The sequence below is a fragment of the Lygodium microphyllum genome, chromosome 17, assembly GCF_053477565.2.
Source record: "Lygodium microphyllum isolate KBCC chromosome 17, Lygodium_microphyllum_v1.1.10, whole genome shotgun sequence".
NCBI lineage: Eukaryota > Viridiplantae > Streptophyta > Polypodiopsida > Schizaeales > Lygodiaceae > Lygodium > Lygodium microphyllum.
Genome location: NC_141151.1, coordinates 79,618,963 through 79,643,108, shown reverse-complemented (window position 1 = coordinate 79,643,108; position 24,146 = coordinate 79,618,963). Strand labels below are relative to the sequence as shown.

At 41.7% G+C, this 24,146-nt stretch overlaps 1 protein-coding gene across 2 annotated transcripts in view; it reads left to right on the top strand.

Annotated features, from left to right (window-relative positions):
- Positions 1 to 24,146, top strand: part of ABCB28 (non-intrinsic ABC protein 8) — an 86,735-nt gene that overhangs the window by 6,753 nt on the left and 55,836 nt on the right. The window contains exons 3-5 of one of the 2 annotated variants that reach the window (XM_087697697.1): positions 16,077 to 16,100; positions 17,152 to 17,253; positions 17,440 to 17,488. In XM_087697697.1, the coding sequence (XP_087553823.1) occupies positions 16,077 to 16,100; positions 17,152 to 17,253; positions 17,440 to 17,488 (175 nt within the window). Of the gene's footprint in view, positions 1 to 16,076; positions 16,101 to 17,151; positions 17,254 to 17,397; positions 17,489 to 24,146 lie in introns of both variants that reach the window. The other variant, XM_087697696.1, reaches the window with a different exon arrangement.

The window sequence follows — 24,146 nt, the reverse complement described above, 5'->3', positions numbered from 1 at the left end:
TGCAGGCAGCTGGAGCACAAACGCAGCCTCCAAAGTTAGATGGGGCGATGGCAGTAGTCACCAGTCACCAGTAATGTAGATCCTGCAGTTTGATACCATGTTAGAAGTGGATGCAGCAATGGAAGTGTATACGTATACTGAAATAGACTGCTGAACATAGGACAGAGAGACAAGGGCATTGCCAAAAAGGAAAAGAGAACTTAGAAGAAAACTTGGGAAATGGAATTTGTATACCAAGATACGAGGTAGTCATATACAACAGTGAGTCATTGGTTGCGCGGGCATTGGCATTGGCTCCTCTCTCCTTTAGGACCTCCAAATGATGAACGATGAATGAGGAGGAGCACAATATATAGGCAATAAATATGCTATGAATATCAGCTGGTCGGCCAACATTAAATGCTGGACGAGTAGCATAAAATGCCCTAAAATGCCACAAATAAAGCATAATAAAAATGCCTATAATAATTGAGATGTGCCTAGCCCATTCCAGCATACATAGACTCACACATGAGCTGACATATTTGCTAACAATCACCTCCAAATGGAGGAAGGCGGATGATGAAGGAGCAACCACTGCTCTTGAGTTCTTTGTAGTCTTTCTCCTTCTTGGTGTCCTTTTTGTCCTTGTCAGGGTAATCTTTCTTTCAATGACTTGTCTTGCCACATATGTGACAAGTAGACTCCTTGGCATTGTCCTGTTTGGACTTCTCCTCCTCCTCCTTGTTATTCTTTCCCTTCTTTGACCTTAGAGTTGTTCCTCTTGGTCCAAGACCATAGGAGCCAACTCCTCCCACTTAAGGATCTCTGTTCACCTTGAAGCAATCAAGGTGGAGTAGAATGCATTGAATTGGGGCGGTAAGTGAGAAAGAATCCTTCGAGGTAATTGCCTTCCTTGTGTTTTGGACCGGCATGTGCAATTAAGGAAGCTTATTGACATGCTCCTATATAGAAAAAGACTTGTTAGGACACAAAGTCCTCATTTGAACCTCTAGAGATACCCGCTTCATCATGGTCATTTGATTGTACATTTGATCAAGCTCTAGCCATATCTCTCGAGTCACAATCAAGTGCTCGATGTGAGCAATGATGGCTGGAGTGCAAGAGAGAAAGAGCTAAAAATGGATGTGGGCATTCAATTTGTGTTGGAGCTATATATTTAGCTCACCCTATCTAGACTAGGTCTCACCTATATATATGTAGATTGTGATCAATATGAGATAGTCTTTGGGAGTGTACATGGTGTGTCTCTTCTCTCCCTCTCGTGTCTCTATATATCTTCTCTCTCTACATCTCAACATCGCGTCTCTACATATCTTCTCTCTCTCTACATCTCAACATGGTATTAGAGCTATCACGATTGACTACAACCACTTCCTTGAAGAAGACAATTAGGAAGTATATCTATGTAGTATCTCTTCAATTCTTGATTCATGTTCTTTTCATGCTTAAATTTGATGTAGTGTGTTTGTTATGAGCATCTTATGTTATGAATTTTAAGCATAGAAGAAGTTCACTCGATCATTATCGATCATCATTTAGATTGTAGATATGTCTTACTTGGACATCCTAAAAGTTTCTATTTGGGTAACTCTTAAGGAAATGCCTTTCTCAAGAAAACTAATTTTTGTGATGTGCTAGGACTCACAAGCTTTCTTCTTATCAAATCCATGCTTAATTTGGAGTTTTGTGTTAAAAGTTATGTCAGTTCGGGTAAACTCAACTTGAAACAGGACAATAGCTTTTCGTGCAGACCTCTATGACATAGGTTTTGCCACGATTACTCACTCATGTTTCTGCATTTTTGCCAAAATTAGCCAAATCATCATCTATTCTTGGCCAAAAAGTAACGCGATAATGCTTTGAGCATTGTTCATATTTCTCGCCTATGTTGGACCAATTTCTTCTCTTACACGTTTTGTCTATTTTGGGTCGCTTTATTCTTGCCCACGTTTCATCTATCTTGGGTCCCTTTCTTTTGGAGTATGCTTTTTGAACTAAACGTCTTTCCTTATAGCATAGCTTCTGTTAGCCTTCTCTTTTATCATTCTCAATTTGTCATCTCCTGGTTGTGAGCTCCTGTCAGAGTCTGACAGGAGACAGAGGAGCTCTATCAGCTTAGTAGTTGCTGTTCTTGTCTGTATTCAGCCTTCGGGAGTCACACAGCCCACACTGGGCTTTTATCATGTGCAGTCGGCCCAGATTTCTGGGCAGGTCGGCCAGATTTGGCCAAGTCGGCCAGATTTGGCAGGTCGGCCAGTTCTCTGGCGTGGGGCTATATATAGCAACCCCCAGTCATTCCCAGCATTGTCTTCTGCAGGTTCAGCACTCTGTCCGTCCTCTCCCGCTACGGCATTGGTGCTGCCATTGCTTTCAGTCTGTTCTGGTGCCCTCACTGACGCTCCGGGCTGCGTGCAGGGACTGCTCTGTCCATTTCAGTGTATTCAGCATTTATCTCAGTCAGTGCAGACTTTCTTCCTTCATTCCCTGCTTTCTCTCTCCCCTCCTCTGTGTTCGTGTTCTTCTTCCGTTGCGCACTCTCACATGGTATCATCGCCTGACTGAGAGCACGGAGGACATAATCACGTGGAGAGAGACTTCACTGCTGCTGTCATTTCATCAACAACTGCCCAGGCTGCCCCTGTTCCTGCGTTTGCTGTAGACGCTGTCTTCCGAGGCTGCCATGTCATCCAGTGACCCTTCTACCCTGCGTTTTCCATCAGGCTGTCCCTCCTTCTGCTGGGCGACACATCCTCAGGCTGCGTTTTGCAGTTCTGCTGGTCGCTACCACTCCTGGCGGCACATTTCCTGCTGACGACTCATTTTCTGGCTGTGTCCTGGTGCTGGTGGTCTCTTTTCTGGTGATCATCATCAATTATCTTTGCGTTTTGCAGATCCAGGTGTTTGTAGGCTTTCTCAGCCTACGTCTTGGTGGTTGGTGACCAAACTGCTGGTCATACTTCGACATCGGCACAATTTTCTTTGGTATTTTGCAGATTGGAAGATGTCTTACTAGTTTTTAGGCTTTGACGACTCAGAGGATGAACTCCTTTCTCATCATTCCTCTGAGCGGAGGGGGGATTATCAGGAGGTTCGACGTCGGTAAGAACCTCCTCGCACTCGTCCTTCTTCAGTCCATGCATCCCAGAGGGTTCCATCTACCGTGAAGGTATCTTCTGTGAAGACTGCTTCAGATGTGCGGATGCCTTCCTTGATTCCTTCCATTCAGGTGCCGATTCTCCCTTCCTTTCCGAAGGAAGATAAGTTGGATGGTTCCAACTACTCCCTTTGGTCGTGCAAGGTGGCATGCATCCTCGATACATTTGACCTTTGGGAGCTTGTTTCTTCGCCCATCGACCGCCCCCCCGTGGATTTGTCCGATGGCACCTCTATGGACCATGCAGCCTTGTGGGATAGGCTCAACTCTCGAGCCCGTTCCTTTCTTTTTATGAGTCTACATGATTCCGTTCTTGTACATGTTCACAGGTTACAGACCGCAGCGGAAGTTGGAAGAAGCTTGCGTCTTTGTATCAGCACAAGACTTTTGCCCACAAGATTTTCTTGGAGAAGAAGTTGCGGATGCTCAGTCTTGATGATTCTCCTTCCATGAAGGAACACATCACGAAGATGGAGGATATGCGAGGCGAGTTAGCCTCTCTTGGTCGCATGATATCGTCTGAGGATATGGCGATGATTCTGTTGACTCAGCTGCCATCACCCCGTTATGATGTCTTCTATACTAGCCTCATCACCTCGAGGACCCGTGAGACACTCCTATGGGAGGAGCTTTCCCCGCTAGTCTTGGAGCATGACGAGCGACTCAAAGAGGTGGGAGTCAGTGGCTCTACCAAGGCTTTTACGGCAGGTACAAGTGGCGGCAAGAAGAAGAAACAAAAGAAGGAGAAGGCCAAGGACAAGAAGGATGCGAAGGAGAAGAAGCCCAAATGTCCCCATTGTGGGAAGGGCACTCATCCCAAGGAGAAGTGTTGGCAGAAGTATTCCCATTTGAAGCCCAAGAGAAGGACTCGAAGGCGGCCCCAGCCACGACAGAATCGGCGTTCGTGCATGTCTTTGTTGAGGAGGATACAGCCCTAGCTTCTACCACTCAGGAGAAGCCTTGGCTCGTAGATAGTGTAGCATCTTCACATATGACCTTCCGCCAGGATTGGCTTCAGGATCTTCGTTCCCGAGGGGGTACAGTCACCATTGGTGACAATTCTACAGTCCCTTTTCGAGGCGTGGGGACTCTACCTATGTTTTTTGACAAGCGGTCTTCCTCCGCCAAAGTTCTCTATGTCCCTCATTTGGGTTTTAACCTATTGTCTGTGCATGGCCTTACTCAGCTAGGTACCTGAGTCATTTTTACTCAGGATGCAGTCACAGTGGAGGATGCTTCTACAGGTGATGCTCTTTGGACAGGTACACAAGAGGGTGGGCTTTATACGCTCACAGCCTTGGCTGCGCGGACTTCCCATGAGCTTGGGCTGCTTTGGCATGCTCGGTATGGTCATTTGAACCTCGATTCTCTTCGGCGGGCTTCTCGAAGGAAGATGGTGGAGGGACTTCCAGATTTCCCTCCTCTTCACACTTTGTGTCCTAGCTGCTTGAGGGGCAAGCAGCATAGGCAGCCTCACCCTCAGGTTGCTTCTAGGAGGGCTACTTCTCTGCTTGAGTTGGTTCACACCGAGCTTTGCGGACCTATGGGCATGGCCTCCCTTGGGAAGGCCAGGTATTTGATGCTGATTGTGGACGACTTTAGTCGTTATGTGTGGCCTTATTTCTTGGAGTACAAGAGCGAGGCGTACTCCCGTTTCTGTGAGTGGCAGGTGTTTGTGGAGACCCAAACAACTTCCAAGGTTCGTGGCGTTCGAGCTGATCACGGTGGCGAGTTCACTTCTCACCTTTTCTCTCAGTTTTGCAGGGATCATGGTATTCGGGTGGAGTATTCACATCCGAACACACCATCTGAGAATGGTGTGGTGGAGCGTGCGAATCGGACCATGGTGGAGATGGCCCGATCTATGCTGGAGCATAGGAGTCTTCCTCATTTCCTTTGGGGTGAGGCGGTGGCTACAGCGGTGCATATTCGCAACCGCTCTCCGACTTCGGCTTTACAGGACATGACTCCTTATGAGGCTTTCTTTGGAAAGAAGCCTTCCGTGTCCCATTTTCGCATCTTTGGGTGCGATGCTTTTGTCCATGTGGACAAGAAGAAGAGGAAGACAAAGTTCGACTCTAAGTCGAGAAAACTTATCTTCGTGGATTATAGCACGACCACGAAGGGATATCGGCTCTACGACCCGACGACACGGAAGGTTGAGGTGAGCAGGGATGTGATCTTTGATGAGGCTTCGGCCTCTGAGGATCCGATTGATGGTTCCATTACAGGTGCTTCTTCGTCATCGACGGAACCCCCCCCCCCCCCCCCCCAACCTACCTTCTCTACCTTCTCTTCCTACCAGGATACCCCTTAGCACCCCCCCTATTCCTCCTCCTTCGGCTTCCCTTTCCCCTTTGGTGGATGTGCCTCCGTCTTCTATGAGCTCTTCCACCTCCACTTCGGGATCTTCACGGGATACACAGCCTTCTTCCGATGCGGAGGATCTACCTTCCTTTGGTGAGGGGGAGTCCCTCTCCGATTTGGGTGCTTTGCAGGTTCCGGAGACTACCCGGTCTCCCTCACAGCAACAGGAGTCTCTTAGGATTCCCTTATGGTATCGCTGGCTCATGCAGGATTCAGGTGTTACTCACTTTCCTGCTTCTTCTACAGGTCCACGTCGATCAGCCCGTTTACAGGCCCAGCGGGATAGTTCACCATGTGTGAACTATGCTCTTATGTCACAGATTCTTCAGGATTCTGAGCCTTCCTCTGTGGAGGAGGCTCTTGCACAGGATATTTGGAGACAGGCTATGCAGGCCGAGCTCGATTCCATCGAGCGAAACCATACTTGGGAGCTTGTTCCGCGTCCTGAGAAACGGAAGGTGATAGGTGTGAAATGGGTCTTTAAGACCAAGTATCTTGCAGATGGCTCCTTGGACAAGCATAAGGCTAGGCTTGTTGCCAAGGGTTTTGCACAGTGCGCAGGCTTGGATTACTTCGAGACTTTTGCTCCTACAGCTAGGATGTCCACCATTTGAGTTTTTTTGGCTCTTTCCTTTCACCACCGTTGGCCTGTTTATCAGATGGACGTCAAGTCTGCTTTTCTGAATGGTGTCCTTGAGGAGGAGATTTATGTTACACAGCCTCCTGGTTTTCTTGTGCGGGGGAAGGAGGATCATGTCTACAGGCTGCGGAAGGCTCTTTATGGCCTGAAGCAGGCTCCTCGTGCTTGGTACCAGAGGATTGACCGCTTCTTTCTACAGAGTGGCTTTGTGCGCTCCGCTTATGATCCCAATCTCTACTTACGGGTTGTGGATTCCCTTTCTGTTTTCCTTATCTTGTATGTCGATGATCTTATCATTACAGGGAGCGACACTCCGCAGGTGGAGCATACTCGGTCCATTCTTCAGCAGGAGTTTGACATGACGGATCTAGGGATCCTTCACTTCTTTCTAGGACTGGAGATCTATCAGATGGCACAGGGCATCTTTATCTCGCAGCACAGGTACATCTCCGAGCTTCTTTCGGAGTTTGATATGGTCGAGTGTCGGCCTATCTCATGCCCCATGGACCCTGAGTCCAAGCTTTTGACAGATGGAGTCCCCCTTACAGATGCCACTCGTTACAGGTGCCTTGTCGGCTCTCTCATCTGGCTACTGCACACTCGGCCGGATATTTCTTTTGTGGTGGCTTTATTGTCTTCTTTTATGAAGACTCCTACACAGGATCACTGGCAGGTAGCCTTGCGGGTTCTTCGCTATTTACAGGGGACTCGATCCTTCGGGATCATGTATGGAGATGGGATTACTCTTTCTGGATGGAGTGATTCTGATTGGGCAGGTGATGTGGATTCGAGACGATCCACTACAGGTTATGCTTTCACCCTTGGATCCGGTGCTGTCTCTTGGAGCAGCAAGAAGCAGCCTACTGTGGCACTTTCTTCTACAGAGGTTGAGTATCGGGCCCTATGTTCGACCGCTATGGAGGCAGTTTGGCTCCGTCGCTTACTGGCGGAGATTGGCTTTTCCCAGACCGGACCTACGGAGCTGCGCGTGGACAACCAGAGTGCTCTTGCTTTGGCAAAGAACCCGGTGTTTCATGCTCGCACGAAGCACATTGAGGTTCAGTATCACTATGTTCGAGAGCGGATCGTGGATTCGGAGCTGGTGGTCTATTGTCCTACGGCGGCCAATGCAGCTGATCTCTTTACGAAGCCTTTGCCTCAGGCTTCATTGCTTCATCACATGCGGTTCTTAGGTCTTCAGACCCTCCCAGGATCTGAGAGGGGGTGTTAGCCTGCTCTTTTATCATTCTCAGTCTGTCATCTCCTGGTTGTGAGCTCCTGTCAGAGTCTGACAGGAGACAGAGGAGCTCTGTCAGCTTAGTAGTTGCTGTTCTTGTCTGTATTCAGCCTTCGGGAGTCACACAGCCCACACTGGGCTTTTATCATGTGCAGTCGGCCCAGATTTCTGGGCAGGTCGGCCAGATCTGGCCAAGTCGGCCAGATTTGGCAGGTCGGTCAGTTTTCTGGCCTGGGGCTATATATAGCAGCCCCCCAGTCATTCCCAGCATTATCTTCTGCAGGTTCAGCACTCTCTCCGTCCTCTCCCGCTCCGGCATTGGTGCTGCCATTGCTTTCAGTTTGTTCTAGTGCCCTCATTGACGCTCCGGGCTGCGTGCAGGGACTGCTCTGTCCATTTCAGTGTATTCAGCATTCATCTCAGTCAGTGCAGACTTTCTTCCTTCATTCCCTGCTTTCTCTCTCCCCTCCTCTGTGTTCGTGTTCTTCTTCCGTTGCGCACTCTCACAGCTTCTGCGTATGATTTGTTGTGCTGCACTTTCGTCTCATTGATTCGTATATGGTGTGCAGATTCTGTGATCTCATATTGTATGTATTCTCTTAGCCAGCTATGTCGAATTCTATAATTGTCAACAGATTTCCTTCTGGACAACGTTCTATTCCTCACTTTCAAGGACAAGGATTCCTTGGGTGGAATGTAAAGATGCTGCTTATTCTTGAAGGCGATGATTTGCATGATATTGTTCTTGGTAATTATGAATGTTCGTCTCAACCAATTGATCAAGCTCATGATAATACCCTTATAATAACTGAAGGACCTATCTTTGAAGAATGACAAACTATTTATAATGAGTGGGTCAGATGCAACAAAGTAGCTTGTTGGTATATTCTTTTTGCTTTTTAAGAATCTCTTATGCTTGATGTATGTAATCTTTCAACCTCACAAGCTATATGGGAGTATTTGATAGCAAATTTTGAGAAGAAATCTATTATAGAAATACTTTATCTTCATAGTCAGCTCATTGAGTTACAATACAACATCGGAACTTCTATGACAACACATATCGAATCATTCAAGAACATTATCAATCGGCTTGCTGGTGGTGGTGGTGGTGATGCTATTCCACAAAAGCAATTGGTAACACAACTTTTTGATACTATATAGGATCTTGCTTATGATAATATTAATACTATATTATCTAACAAGATAGGATTAATTTTGATTAAGCTTGTATATCTTTGATTGAGTATTCACAATGACACGAACAACGACACACAAATCAAGAAACAATTATGATCTTACAAGAGGACACAGAGTCAAAACAAATCGACCAAGCTTTTTATTTGGTCGAAGGTGTCCCTTTCCACGCTTTACACATAGGAGTCGTTGTGGTGGTAACTTCTCTCGTCTCAAGTTTCCTAACACACATTGTTCTTATTGCAATAGAAATGGTCACACTATAGATGATTGCTGGGTAAAACAATATGATGAAGAACATGGTATTACAAATAAACAACCACATTTATCCAAAGATTATTCTCTTTGTGACTACTACAAAAAAAGTGATCATCTAACCCATCTAGAGTCATTTTGATTCAGATCGTAATAGAGCATATGCTGCTACACATAACAACACTACTGAAGAAGCAAATTGTCTGAGTTATTCTATCTCTCCGGAAAGGATACTTCATGTTCGTGATGGATCTCTTTTTATTATTGATTCTGGTGCTACGGAAAACATGACATATCAGTCCCAATGATTACATAATTATTATTCTATTCCTGTTAAGAAATTGGTTTATCTTGCTAATGACACAACCTGTCAAGTCAAAGGTATAGGTGATTTATATCTTGGTATTCTTTCTTCAATAAGAATTTTGCTTTGAGTTTTACATGTCCTAGATCTACAAAGGAACCTTCTTTCAGTTGCAAGACTTGTGGATCTTGGTCTCTTTGTCGCTTTTGACCATACCAAGTGTCGCATTGAGAAAGATGGCCAAACCATAGCTGTTGCTCCTTAAAATGATAATCTTGAGTTATCTTTAAATGAAGATGTTGCAAATGTTGTTATAGCTTCTGACAATCTTAACAACAAAATATGGCATTATCGCTTTGTTCACTTTGATTTTTCTGAGCTTGTTGATCTTTACCAGCATGACCTTGTTCAAGGTATGGAATTCAAAGCTCGTCCTCATATGGGTATTTGTGAATATTGTGCACTTGGAAAGCATTTTCGCAAAGGTTTTTCCATTTCCACCTTAACTCATTCTAGAGATTTGCTTGATCTTATTCACACTGATATTTGTGGATCTTTTCCTACATCAAAATGTCGATATCATTATTTCATGACTTTTGATGACTTCTTAAAATACACTATTGTTTTTCTTTTGCGACACAAATCAGAAGCTTTATTATCTTTTAAGCAATATCAAAAAGCTACAGAACTTCATATTGGTCATCGCATCAAGAAACTTCGCAGTGATAATGGTGGAGAATACATTTTAAATGATTTTGATGATTATTGTAATAATTAGGGTATTCATCATGAATATACGGTTCCCTACTCTTCTCAATAGAATGGTATTGCTGAACGTAAAAATAGGACTATTCTCAATGCCATGCAATGTATGCTCATTCATTTTGGCTTATCTCGATGTTTCTGGGCTGAAGTAGTCTTAATAGTAGTATTTGTGGAAAATCATCTTCCTACAACTACTCCTTCTGGTAAAATAGCAATTACTACTTAGACAGGTGAAACTCCTTCTATTTCATATTTTTGAACTTTTGGATGTATTGCTTATATTCATGTACCCAAAGAGACTCGTAGAAAACTTGATCCTCCCGGTTTAAAAGTTATTTTCATTGGATATTCAACTTTTTCTAAGGGATACAAGTTTTATGATCCATCATCCAAGAAGGTAATCATAAGTCGTGATGCTATTTTCAATGAGCAACTTATGGGCAGCACATGGTCTCAGGAGGATGCTAGGTGGATGTGGTCACTAGAGGACGTTGATGATACAAAGTCATTACTCACTTCTTTTCCTTTTCTATATGATGATGAACCTCCTTCACGGGATACTATTGACTCTTCAAATCAAGATTCATAACCTGTACCTATTATTCTTGATGATGACCTTGACGTTGATCTTCCAATTGATAATGAGCATGGTACTTGTCATGTTTATGATGTTGATATTCTTGAGGATGCTCTCAATATTTGTGAAGACCCTGTCTTTTATAGGGATGCCATGTTATCTCCACAAAAGGAACAATGGCAGGAGGCCATGGAAGTTGAGTATGAATCTCTTCTCTCTAAAGGTACATGGATTCTAATTGAGTTATCACTTGGACGTACTGCTATTAAATGCAAGTGGGTTTATAAGACTAAAACAAAAGTAGATGGAACATTTGACAAATTCAAAGCAAGGCTAGTTGCCAAAGGTTTATCACAAATTGCAGGAGTTGATTATCAAGAAACTTCCTCACCTGTTGTTCGTATTACCAGTATTCGGGTCTTGTTAGTTTTTGCTATTGAGTTTGATTCGGAGGTTCACCAAATGGATGTGAGAACTGCTTTTCTTAATGGCGATTTAAAGGAAGAGATACATGGAGCAACCAGAGGGATTTGTAGTCAAACATAAGGAAAATCTTGCTTGCAGATGTCATCGGGCACTCTATGGTCTCAAACAATCTTTACGAGCTTGGTATTAAAAGATTGATCTCTTCCTTACAAAACAAGGTTTTATCTCTTGTTCTTCAGATCCTAACTTATATGTCAAGTGCTGCAATGATAGTTTTGTTATTCTTGCTCTATATGTGGATGATACCATACTTGTTTCTAACAATCTCAACTTCTTTCAACAAGTAAAGAAGGTTTTATCTTCTACGTTTGACATGGTCGATCTTGGAGACATACACTCATGTCTTGGTATTTAGATTCAATGCTATTGAGAAAAGGGTATTTTATTACTGCGTCAAACAAAGTTCATTGAAGATATTATTCAAAAGTTTGGTTTGGGTTCTGCACGTCTTGCTAGTACTCCTTGTCTTGTGAGCTCTACTAAAAACTCTCATTTTCTGCAGAATGATGGACAATTAGCATTACATAAACCTTATGCTAATCTTGTTGGATGTCTTCAATTTATTGGCTTAAATTCTCGTCTTGACATTCCTTTTGTTGTAAATTTTCTTGGACAACAGCGCCAAGAAAACTTTGATTCTCTACATTGACTTCAACTTTTGGGTCATACAGATGCAGATTGGGCAAGCTCTCACTTCTCTATACATTCTACAAGTGAAAATTGTTTGTTTATCAATGGTTGTTTTGTTTCTTGGACTAGCAAGAAACAACTTTGTGTTGCTATTTTCACTATAGAGGTTGAATATGTAGCTGCATCTTTAGCAGCTCGAGAGTTAGTATGGCTTTGACAAGTTCTATCAGATATTGGTCATTCTCTCTCTCTAGTACACCACTTCGATGTGATAACCAAAGTGCTATTAGTCTTGCTAATGACTATGTTTAACATAACAAGTCTAAACATATTGTAGTGCATTACCATTATGTTCGATATGAAGTAAAGAAAGGCACGATCATGATTGAACATTGTCCAAGTGATCAGATGACTATAGATATATTCACTAAAGAACTCAATGAAGCACGCTTCACTTTACTGCGCTCGAAACTTGGAGTTGTCTCAACTTAAATCTTTGGGAATTAATCTACTATGACATTGTAGTGCCATTGTACATACTTCTTGTAGGCACCATAACTTCACATATGCACACACACCTCAGATCTCTTGGTCATCTTTGTACATATATTCAATTTCACTTCACATGCACGGATCCACTTTACATGCACATAATAATCCTTCTTGATCATGTTTCTACTTTTGTATATAGGAGCTTGGGTTTTTCCCTTGTGCTTCCCATGGGTTTTTTCATCCGCAGCTAGAAACCTTTGTTTGAGTGGGGATGTAGCTCACCCTATCGAGACTAGGTCTCACCTATATATATGTAGATTGTGATTAATATGAGATAGTCTTTGGGAGTGTATATGGTGTGTCTCTTTTCTCCTCGCGTCTCTACATATCTTCTCTCTTTACATCTCAACATCGCATCTCTACACATCTTCTCTCTCTATATCTTAACAATTTGTCCCAATGTGCATGTACCTTCATCAATTTGACTTTCTCATTTGCAAAAAGCCTTGTTCATGGCCTCCGCCAAATCATAAGATTCCCCATCAAGCTTTTGATCTAAAGGAAGAACTAGTAACATGGGGACGTTATGGTCCATAAGAGCTTGAACTTTGCATCAATTTTGGTTGACATTGTAAATGGAACGACCTACATAAAAACAAGGGCAGCCCCCTTTGACTCTGTGCATGGTGCTAGTGCTTGCTAGGACTTCCTCTGCTCGTCCTCAAAGAGGTTCACACGTCAGAGGTGTTGAAAACTAAAAATCTGCAGCAAAAGTCTGAGAAGCAGCCTTTCCTCCTTCACAAACAGAAAGGACCTGCAAAAAACAGAAATTTTGCTCCTCTGCCGCACACAACCTGTTCACCGTAGCCTCAAAAGGCTGAAAACTCAAACTTTTGTCGCGAAGAATCCTCCCGATCAAGTCTACTCATGATCAATCAGCCCTTCTATGGTGCTCTGATACTTTGTCAGAGTGTGGCAAATGCGGAAGCACTATGGACAAGACTGAAGGACAATGAACAGGAGAGAGATAGAGAGAAAAGAGACAGAAGAATGCAGAAATCTATAGTCAATGCATGCTGAAATGAAGAGGGCAGATATACAAGGGTTGTCGATGTATCTCCTCGAGTTGGATCTCTCTCACCAACACTTGGAAGACAAGTGATGGAGGGCAGGTTGGAAGGGGGCAATAAGTAGCACAAAAGCAAGCAATAAAATATACTGGTCAGCCAGTAAATTGGCCGACCTGATCAGCAAACTGGCCAACTGCTCATAAATGCGTAACGTGGCACTGCCCCAACCTGCGATAAGGTGCCCATACATTGTGACTCCTGAAATTGCCCACTAACTGACAGGAAAAATGTGTAAGTCCCTCTGAGAGAACTAAGTGCACCAATTGTATCCTAAGAATGCTAGTCCACGGGATGACTAATCTCTAACATCTCTCTTGTTGGAGGATATCAGGTTTTGAGCAAGTGCGATAACACCCTGGTTGTCGATATAGATCATTGTAGGAGTCTCACATAGAAATCGCAACTTCTCCATAAACCTCAAATGCATGGCTTGTGTGTTATCATCAAGGAGTCCCTTGTACTCGGTCTCAAATAAAGATGTGGCAATTGTTTTTTGCTTCCAGATAGACCATGGAATGGGAGCTGAACTAAAAGAGAACATATAGTGGCCATTAGAGTGCTGTCTATATGTCTCTAGTCTAGTTAGAGCAGGTGTACCCAGCAATGTTAGTATTTGACTGAAACGCAAGCAATAAGAATAAATACCATGAATCTACCTTAAAACACACATAGTTATTTCAATGAGATGCCTTCGGTGCATTGAAGTATTGGCTAAAAATGGAGATTAGATATGAGAGATGGATTGATATGAGCTAACTAGATTTGTTTCACAACTACCTGTGTGATTAATCAGCTCCCATCAGTGACAATGCCCCTCACTCCACTTTGTCTATGAGTAATCTAGAGTAGGGTCCTGCTCAAGTGCTGCTGCTGATGAGAAACAAGTGGTTCCCTCAAAAATCCTCATATTCACATGTTGGTCTCTGTATGTGACCTAAGCTACTACTCCCTAGGTCGCCACCTTAGTCTCACTTGTGCCATGAAAGATCATCCTTATGGCTCTCCTCCACACTTCATGGGCTTTGGGACAATCCCATGCAAATGAGAACATATACAAGGAAAGTTTTGCTGTTTAATGCATGATTATTGTTACCAGCTACAATTTTGAAGGATTAGGGTAAATGAAACACTATAAATCATAAATTATCAGTCTTCCTTAAGATGCCTCATTGTTCTTATCTTGTTGGCTGAATCTTTTTTTCCAAGAAATTTATTGAATTACACCTTTCTAGTCAAATGGGGTTAAAGTAAAATATAAGCCCTATAAATGACAACAATGAGAAGTCAAGAGAACATATTTGAGCTATCTGCACATAGGAGAGTGTCTACTACAAGGGCTGTTAACTTGTTGGTTGAATCTTGAGCCAAAAGAATTCTGAATCCATAGATAATAGAATAACTATCACTAAATTAAGTTGAACTTCTCTTCAATTTGAAAACGAATTCCAAAGTTTTCACATGAGTTTCAAATCCTTATGTAGAGATGATAGAATGTGATGGATCTACTAAGGGGAGAGAAAACTGCACACAGTCTGCGCACATCCCTAGACAGCAAGTGTATGACGTCTGAAGTAGCTCACAGCTGTTAATAGCACAGCATTACATTTTCCAGCCTTGCACACCATCATTCTGCCTTGACCATGTCCAGAGGAGATGAGAAAACAACCTAACTTTGCATGCATGCTCATGGGAAAAGAGAGAAAACTGCCATGTCCGAAGTAGCCCATAGTTGTTACTAGCACATAATGACATTTTCCAGCCTTGCACACTGCTGTTTTGCCTTGACCACGTCTTGGAGCAGATGAGAAAGTGGTCTATTTTTGCACGCATACTTACAGGAAAAGAGAGAAAACTTCCATGATGCTGTAAAAACAGCCACGACCCCTTCCTTGCATTCCATTATTGCCTCAAAAACTGCCTCCATTTGCCCAAAATTGGCGCACAGACTTGACTTACGTTTTTAGCATTTTCTTTGACATTTTTGCATAAAAGCATTTTTAAATCCAAAATATTTAATTTAAGTGTCCAAGCCCAAACCTTAGTCCTACCACCCAAATTTAATATTTTCATTGAATATGGACACTAAGGTTCAAAAAGCCCCAGCCATATAAATGTGCACTTTGCTCTTGCACATTAAATAATTGATTGATCTTTGGCTCTCAATTGTTGAACCCCTGCCATTGATGGACTTGCTATTGCACAACTTATGCATTGTTTTGCTTGCCCAAAGCGCTGGGAGTTAATCACATGTTAATCCCGAGCTTGGAAAAAACACATCTTGGGAATGTGAACTCAACATGACCAACATTGGGAAGCTTTGTGTCCCACAATACTAGTACCATCAGCCCATGGTAGCACTGAAGGGATGGATACAACTCCCACAGGCCCAAGCAGACTAGTTGCTCTCTGTAATGCACACCTCATATTGAACTAGAGTTTCCCATTTATAAATTGGACTTGACTAGTAGAGTTACCACTAAAACGAAGTTCTTTGTTTAGCACCATCCTCAGGAAATTCCATTTGCTATCTGCAATGTGGGATCTCCTGACCCTAATGGATTAAGTTGCTGCAATTACAATACACACAATAGCTTTTGATGAATTATTAGTCACATGTGAATGATTAACTGTTGACGTATCAGATGGATATGAGCTTTGTACGTGATAGAAACATTAAGACAAAAAATATAGCATTCATTGTGAATTCCTTGAAGCTCTATAAATCAGGTGATTTTAATGTTTACTTTCTGATTTCTTTCTAGTGATTCATAAAATTAGTGCTTGGCTTCATTTTCTGACCTCTTTTGAATACTAACAATTTCTCTTTTTTTACTTGTAGGTAGAGTTTTTTGATCGACATAAGGTATGCTCTGTGACTTTTGTGCCTTCTCATCCAAGGAATCTGTTTGATAGCTTTATGACATTCAATGCTAGCTAGTAATTATCTCTTCCATTTATGAAGTCATTGATTATCTTAGATTATAACAATGTCCTCGTATGAAAGATATGTGGTTGATGTCACACAGGATCCTTGAAATGGTGTGTATGAATCAGTTTGGGATTCATATTCAAGTTATTATTTTTGAATAACAGGAAAGTCTCACGAGAAGGGATTCTCTATAGGAGCTTCACTTTTCTTGATTTGACTGAGCTGGTACTTTTGGTTAAAGAATGTTTCTCAGACATGGTAAAGTCAAGATGCCCTTATTAGGAAAAAAATTAGTATGGGAGGTACGTTGGGCTTTCTGATGTCATTTTCTGTACTATCATTGTGATCATGGTTTTAGCGTGACATTTATCTGTCCATTTCGCAGTTTCAAGGGAAAATTTGAGTCCATAATCTACTAAAGTGACGGATTAGTTCTTCATGGACAGTAAATTTGTTATTCACATGCCATCAAGATTTAGTCCTGGCCAGACAGTAGACCTGCCTGACTTTGCTAATTTTATGTCTTTTTTTGTTTGTCTATTCTGTACAATGAAGCCATGCTATTGACATAGGTGGTTGTTCTGAAGGGTAGAGCTGCTATAGAGATTGAATCATGACAAGTTACTTGTGATTGTTCCTTTCTCGATCTATGGGCATGCGTGTCAGGATTTTGATACTTTGGAGAGCTTGGGTCGGGTAGCTCCCTCATTTTTGTGTGTTTGCCACAATAGAAATTGCTGCATTAATGATGTGGTATGGTTCGCTTAGAAGTTCAACTTGTTGAATGCCTTTAGTGATTTACTAGTTCTAGTTTTAAGATGACCTAGGCTATGATCTATTTAGAATTATTCTCACCTGGGCAGCGATTGCAAGGTTTGTGAAGTCATAGGCCCAGAAGTTTGGTATTCTTATTTTTTAATTGCTGATCAAGTGCAGAATGAGAAGTTTCTCAGACTCAGGCTTATGAAGGTTGGCTCTTTACCAGGTTGGCGAACTGACAGGGTTGCTTTCTTCCGAATTGGGGGCCATCAAGGATCTTGTCAATGAGAATGTTTCACGAGATCGTGGTTTTAGAGCGCTTTCAGAGGTGGTCTTGGAACCCTTCTCTTAAATGCTTATGTTAGATTTGCATGAAAAATCTGCAGTATCTTGATGTAGAATCAAAATGTTTGAAGTATGGGGCGTTTCCTATCACAGTCAACTAAATTTTTGAATCCTCCGATGTTTACAGACACTTGGGACATTGGTGATCCTGTTCTGTTTGTCCGTGCAGCTGGCACCTGTTCTAGGTTTGCTGATGCTGTGTGTCTCGGCTGTTGTAGGTACATCTCAATGAAATTCTTTGAAGTATTTAGAAATTTTTGCAATATATATTTATACACCATAAAAAGAATGCTGACTAGAATAGTAAAGCTTTGCTAACAGAGGAGAATGTACCCAGGCATGATGTATTACTTCTATTATCAATTCAGTCTGTAGTTCAGCCCACTTTAGCCACAAAAAAATTTCGACATGCCATGAATCCACTGCTGCAAAACACCCAAAAGAGCCGTGGACCTTCCAAGGAAATCTTAATTGACCCTGACATAGGCCTTTCCTGAAATTGAAGAGAATCGAGTTCCAAAGAAAGTGAAGATGGTGCCCAAAGTACTCGATCCTGGGCAACCCCTGTTTTTATGGATGATTTTTGGCAGAAATAAGGTGCAGCACAAGAACACAAGAATGTGTGCAGATGCCAAATATGCAATAACTGGGATGCTTACAGACCTAATGTCTCTTCTAAGAGCAGGATAGTTCAAAAATTCCTAACAAGAAGTTCTAGAGATTTGAGAGTGACCCATATGGATTTTGTTGTTGGATCAAAACATGGATCCTAGGGCTTTGCACATGCAAATGTGGTTTGTGACTCGTCCTCAAAAGAAATGAAGAGAAATTTCTGTATAAATGATCACCTTAGAAAATGAACCTGACATAATAATGCAATATGAGCCATACATAGGACATCAAGAAAACATGCAGAAGTCTAATACATGGGTGAGTAAATAGCCAGTTTGGCATTTTATAATGTCGGAACATGTGTGGCATTAAACGGAAGAAGATGTTTGAATTCCCAAGTCTATAGTAAAGCATCTCTTCATGCACTCTTAAGTCACCCTATAATCTCTCATCTCCCATGGAGATTGTGAACTATCTTTGTCCAAATCCTGGAAAGAATCTATGCAGTGGAGATATCTTGTAAGTCTATAGCATAGCTGCATCTTGCAGTCGAGATGATGCCAATCGTTTCCCATCTACAACAATGTCCCTTAGTCCAAACTATCTATGAGATATCAAGAGTGTCTATCTTATTGACATGGTGTCCAAATATGAGGAAAGATAAACTCCTCTATGTTGAGCTAAAAAAGCAGTGTAAACTCAATTAGCTCTTAATAACAGCCCCAAAACTCAAATTTCACAAACCTTCATTAAAAAGACATGTGATCCTAAAGTGCATATGTGTTCCATAAGCCCAAACCCTAATTTGGGAGGACCCATCCATCTATAAATAGACAAGTGGCCTTAATCTTGTTTTGTAGATTGTTGGCACCCTGTCTTTGCTGTCCACACCCCATCATCTGGAGGATATCTCAGTTCGAGCTGCTGTGCACTTGCTGGTGCTTGCATCTAGCCCTCCATCTGCTGTTGTTGACTGTTTCCAGCAGGTCTACATTGCTAGACATCTTCTCCAGGCTGTGTTTTGCTGCTGTCCATTACCTGCTGCCTGCCTTTGAAGTTTGACTATCTACAGTTGTTGCCTGCTGTTTGTGACAGCATTTATTGTTGCGTTTGCAGTCTGATCTGTCCGTGCAGCCTGCCACGTCATCAGGACAGCTGCATTTTGGTGCTTCAGCTGTTGCCTTTGACAGGTCTAATTATACTACTTGGTCAAACTTGATGAGGTATATTCTTGACTCACAAAACTTATGGGACATTGACAGGGGATGGAACCTCAACTAGACCCTCACCTTGCTCCATACGAGGTTATCCATTCTTGGAAGGCTAGAATCGGCCATCATTGAGTTGATATAGGGATTACTCCAAGAGTCTCATTCTTAGCTATAACATTTTGACCTTGCATCAGAGCGGTGGTTGCACTTGACTGAGCACTATGCGGCTCGAGATAGGATCTATTGTATCAATATCGACCATGAGCTGTAAAAATTTAGAATCATGGATTAGGATGACCTTAAGGCTAAGTTGGCTGAATATCCACGATTACTCATTGAGTTGTCCACCATAGGGGCTCCTAAGTCCCTTGGTGACTACGTCACATTGTTCCTCAACAAGCTCCCTAAAAATACTTCAATTTCATACAACAAATGATTTCATGGCTAAGTATTCCCATGTTCTATGAGTTCAAGTGTTAGCTACTGTGTTACGCTCAGCTATTTTGATTAGTTTCATAGCACATCCTTCTTAGAGGGGGCTATTGTCACCACCTCTTAGAAGGGGCAGCAAGGGAAATGTGAGAAGACACAAAACCAAAACCAAAATGAAGAAGAAACCCAATTACGTAAATCACAAGGGAACACATGTCTACTCTCAAATTTGGGTGGCAAAATGTACTTAAGAAAAATAGGTATTGTCAACATTGGTAAAAGGTTAGTCATTTTAATGATAGAGTGTGGAATCTTAACCAAAGGCAAGAGGCACCTAACCAAAACCCGAGAATCAGACCTTTGTCCCTAAGTCAGGTAACCCCCATTAGAGGAGGCAAGGTGGTGCAACCAAAATTAGGGTTGTGGAGTACTTAGATCCACATTGCCATCGGTGAGTCATTATAGCGTGTTTCATTCTCAAATCCAATGGGTAATGTTTGACTGGACTGCTAGTCTACTAGATTATAAGCCCACGACAACAAGGGAATTTTAAGATAGTAGTTAGCTCCAAAATGGAGAACAAACAAGGTGAAAATAGTCTCTGTAGGGACATTAGAGAGTGCGAGCTTAGTCTGTGTTTGTGAGTTACCTGTTAATGAGCTGATTGTAGAGGTCCACTCTACCCGGCCAAGCACACCTTTACCTGTTTGCATTGTGGAGTCACCTATCATATGATTTCCATCTAGGACATTTTGGTTTGTTGGGCCCCTAGAGTTAGGAACGGGGAACAATTCTTGGTCAAGATCTATGGTCTTGGGCATGTTAAGTTTGATATTGAGATGAGGGCCGGGATGATGCGTATTATGACCCCCAGGTTGGCATGAATCATTTATCTATTTAGTAGGTTTGTTGATTGGGGTGAGCTCTTTTCTTTACTACCGACCAATGTCGAGGTCATAGACTCTCAAACTGGTTTAGTGATAGCTCGTGGTGAAGCACAACCTAGTGGCCTCTATATGATGACCTAGTTTGTCTCCTAGCTCGATTGTTGAGAATTTTGAGTTTCATTGTTTTTGGGTATTAGCCACCACACGGGACTCTACAAACAATAAGTATCTTTGGAATTTTCTGATGATGAATGGGCGAGTAAGTGTTAAGCGGTTGAGGCAAGAGATGATTAATGAGAGCTATGCTTCTCCTTATGCAGGGCATAGAGGTATAGATGCTATAATTAATATAGTTGGCGTGGTTTGAGACATGATGTTGAGCAATTTGTCTATACATGCATTGTGTGTCAGAAAGTAAAGTACGATAGGTAAAAGGTGCTAGGTTTATGCGGCCCTTGCCTATTCTTGATAGGCCTTGGTAGAGCATTGCAATAGATTTTATCTTTAATCTTCCTAGGATACCTACGGGGATTGATGGGATATGGACTATCATTTATAGGTTCAATAAGCATGTCCATTTCATTTTGGTGATGAAGAAGATAAAGGCCGATTGTATGACATGATTATTTTTGTAGTATATGGATAAGTATCATGGCATGCTAGAGCTGATTCATTAGTGATTGAGGTTTGTGGACGGCCAGTTTTTTTTGGCAGGGGCTATTTGAGAATATGGGTGGCATGTTGAAATTTTCTTTATCCTTCCATCCATAGACAAATAGTCAGTTTGAAGTGGCTAACTCCATAGTTTTAGATCTTTTGTGTCTGAGCACAAGACACAGTGGGATACTTACCTTTGGTAGAGTTTGCATACAATAATACAATGCATAGTTTCATTGATAAGGCTCCATTTGAGGTTGTGGAGGGTGGCAAGAAGCTGGCCCCTATTTTACACACTTAAGAATAGGATCTTTGATCATTATGTGGAGAACATGGATGTAGCCTATGTGAAGGCTAAGCATGCACTTCAGAGATCACAAGAAAGGCTAAAGAGGGTAGTTGATTGCCATTGATATGCTTGGCAGTTTGTAGAGGGCGATTATGTATTGCTATGTTCTGAAAAGATATGACTGAAAAAGATGAAAGGCAAAGAAAGATTGTATCAAAAGCTAAGTATAAGTTATTAAGGGACCCTTCTAGGTATTGAAGAAGATAAGTGATGTTGCATATAGGCTGAAATTGCCTCCACACTAGCAGATATATAATGTCTTTCATGTGAGCTTGTTGAGGTCTTTTCATGGTGATGTGCTAGAGAATGTATATGTTGAAATTCAGCTAGAGGTTGAGGAGTTGGATGAGATATTGATACTCGGGTAGATTTTGGCACATAAAGAGAGGAAGTTGAGAGCTAAAGTTTCTAGGAGATACTTGGTGAAGTTTCAGAACTACTCACCAATGGATGCTAAATGGATGGAAGAGTGACTTGGTAGACCACTCTTAGTTATTGAAGCTTTATCTTGATGCTTTTCAATTAGAGTCAACTTTGGATAGGGCTCAATTAGGCTCAGTAGAGTAGGGATCTAGAGCATTGCCTGATGTTGAAGGGGGAGGTAGCACTTCCACGTCTCTAATGATGGGCAACTCTAGTGTATAGTGGATCTTTAATATATTCAATATGCATCCAAGGTACTATTTGTTAACAATATGTCTTGCCATGGGATCACTATTTATTATACTAGTCACTATAGTTGGTATGCAATGAGTACGATTTTCACTGCAGCTTTGAAACTATACATTTGCATCCGTGTATGGTCATTAGAGTATGGTAATTAGTGCATGATCATCAAAGCCAGTGGATGATCATCAGTAATTAGTGGTATTCACCTTGTTTTATGAATAGTAGTGTGTTTTATGAATGCCATTGATAGTTCAGCCATGGTTTTTGCATGGCTTATGCTTTACTTTGGTTGTCTGGCTAGAAAAGTCGAGATATGTTAGAAATGGATACATCCTATGGGTTTCTAGTAGTAGTTATGGATTCTTTTTGAGTCTTATGGTTTATTTGTGCTGGTTGGAAATTTTCAGCAAGTGTTTCACAGTATCATGGTTGAGCAAGAGGGGTTGTTATTGTTTCTACTATAATGCCTTATGAAAATACTTTTGGCACATGGTAGTGCAATGAAGGGTGATTGCAAAGATTTCAAGGGGGTGGTCTGTTAGTTATTTCACAATGTTGGGCCAAGGACCCCGAGATATTAATTGGTGCCAAAGGCAAAAGTTGTAATAAGTTGTACTTGATAGGTATGTATTAGGTGGTACCTGGAGATAGATTTTGGCCTAGATCATTTTATTAGCCATTAATGTTAGTGGTGACATTAGGAACTAGGCATTAATTAAATAATTAATGCTAATTTAGGGGCTCATAAATGCTTAGGAATACGTGGGTGACAAATTGGCCCAGCCAATTTAATCGTTGGCTGCTTGGTGAAATTATCTTTTTGAGCAAGAATTATAATTGAATTAGTTTTCAAAATTAATATTTCAAAAAGTAATTTAATTTGACTGAAAATTGTTGGAAAATGCAATTAGAAGGCTGTCACTTGGTAGAAGTGACCCATGCAAGTGAGAGAAGGTTGGGAGAGAGACGAGAGGGTCATTCTTAGCTTGATTAGCTAAGGAGAAGGCTGTTGGAGCAGGTCACTAGTAGTTTAGGCCCAATTGCAGCCTTAGGAGTCCCAAGACAGTAGGAGACAGTTGGGCAGTGGAGTTTATGGGTAGGTGACAACCTCTTAGTTGTAGACAACAGCTCTAGGGGTTGTTCTAGCAAGGTAGCAACAAGGATCAATCCATTTTTTGTGACAGAAGTCTGAATATTCTCTCTACTCAACGTTCTCTCCCATTCTCCAAGCATCGCAAAGGGTGCCAGTTTTGAGGTCATAAGGGTATCCATTGTCCAAGATTAAGTGATAACTATTGCATTTTAGTTTATTTGAATTTAATTGTCTGTTGTAATTAGTGAATAATCGGCTCATTATCAAGGCTGGCTTCATACACAACCCATCATTTTCTCAATTCTAATTGCAATCTAACTTTGTTAAAAAAGACCTTCTATGGATAGTATGAGAGGAGTTTTATCACGATGACGTGAAATTTTATTGATTTTCTTAGCATTTTATTAAAAGTTAATCAAATATGCAAATGTGACTTGCACATGTGAGGTGCACATTAATTATTTCATAGTGTGGAACCCAAGATCTTGAAATATCAATTGATGTCGAAGGCAAAAGTTATAATAAGTTATGCTAGGTGGCATCCGGTGTCAGATTTTGACCTAGATCAATTTATTGGCTACTAGTGCTAGTGGTGACATTAGAGACTAGACTTTAAATAAATAAATAAATAATTTAATAATACGGGCTAATAACTGCACATGGATACTTGGAAGACAAATTACCCTAGCCAATTTAATTATTGGGTTGTAGAATTATGTTTCTAGGCCATATTCTGAAAATTAATTTAATAAGCTGAATAATGTTGGAAAATGAGATTAGAAGGCTATCACTTGGCAAAACTTGCCCATGTAAGTGAAAAAAACGTTTTTGTGGGCTGACGAAAGTCTATTCTAGCCATTTGAGAGAGGAGGAGGCTATTAGAGAGCAAGGAGATGCTATTGATGACAGATGTGATTTGCAATCACGAGGGTGTGAAGAAAACTGCTAGGGTTTGCACTGAGGACA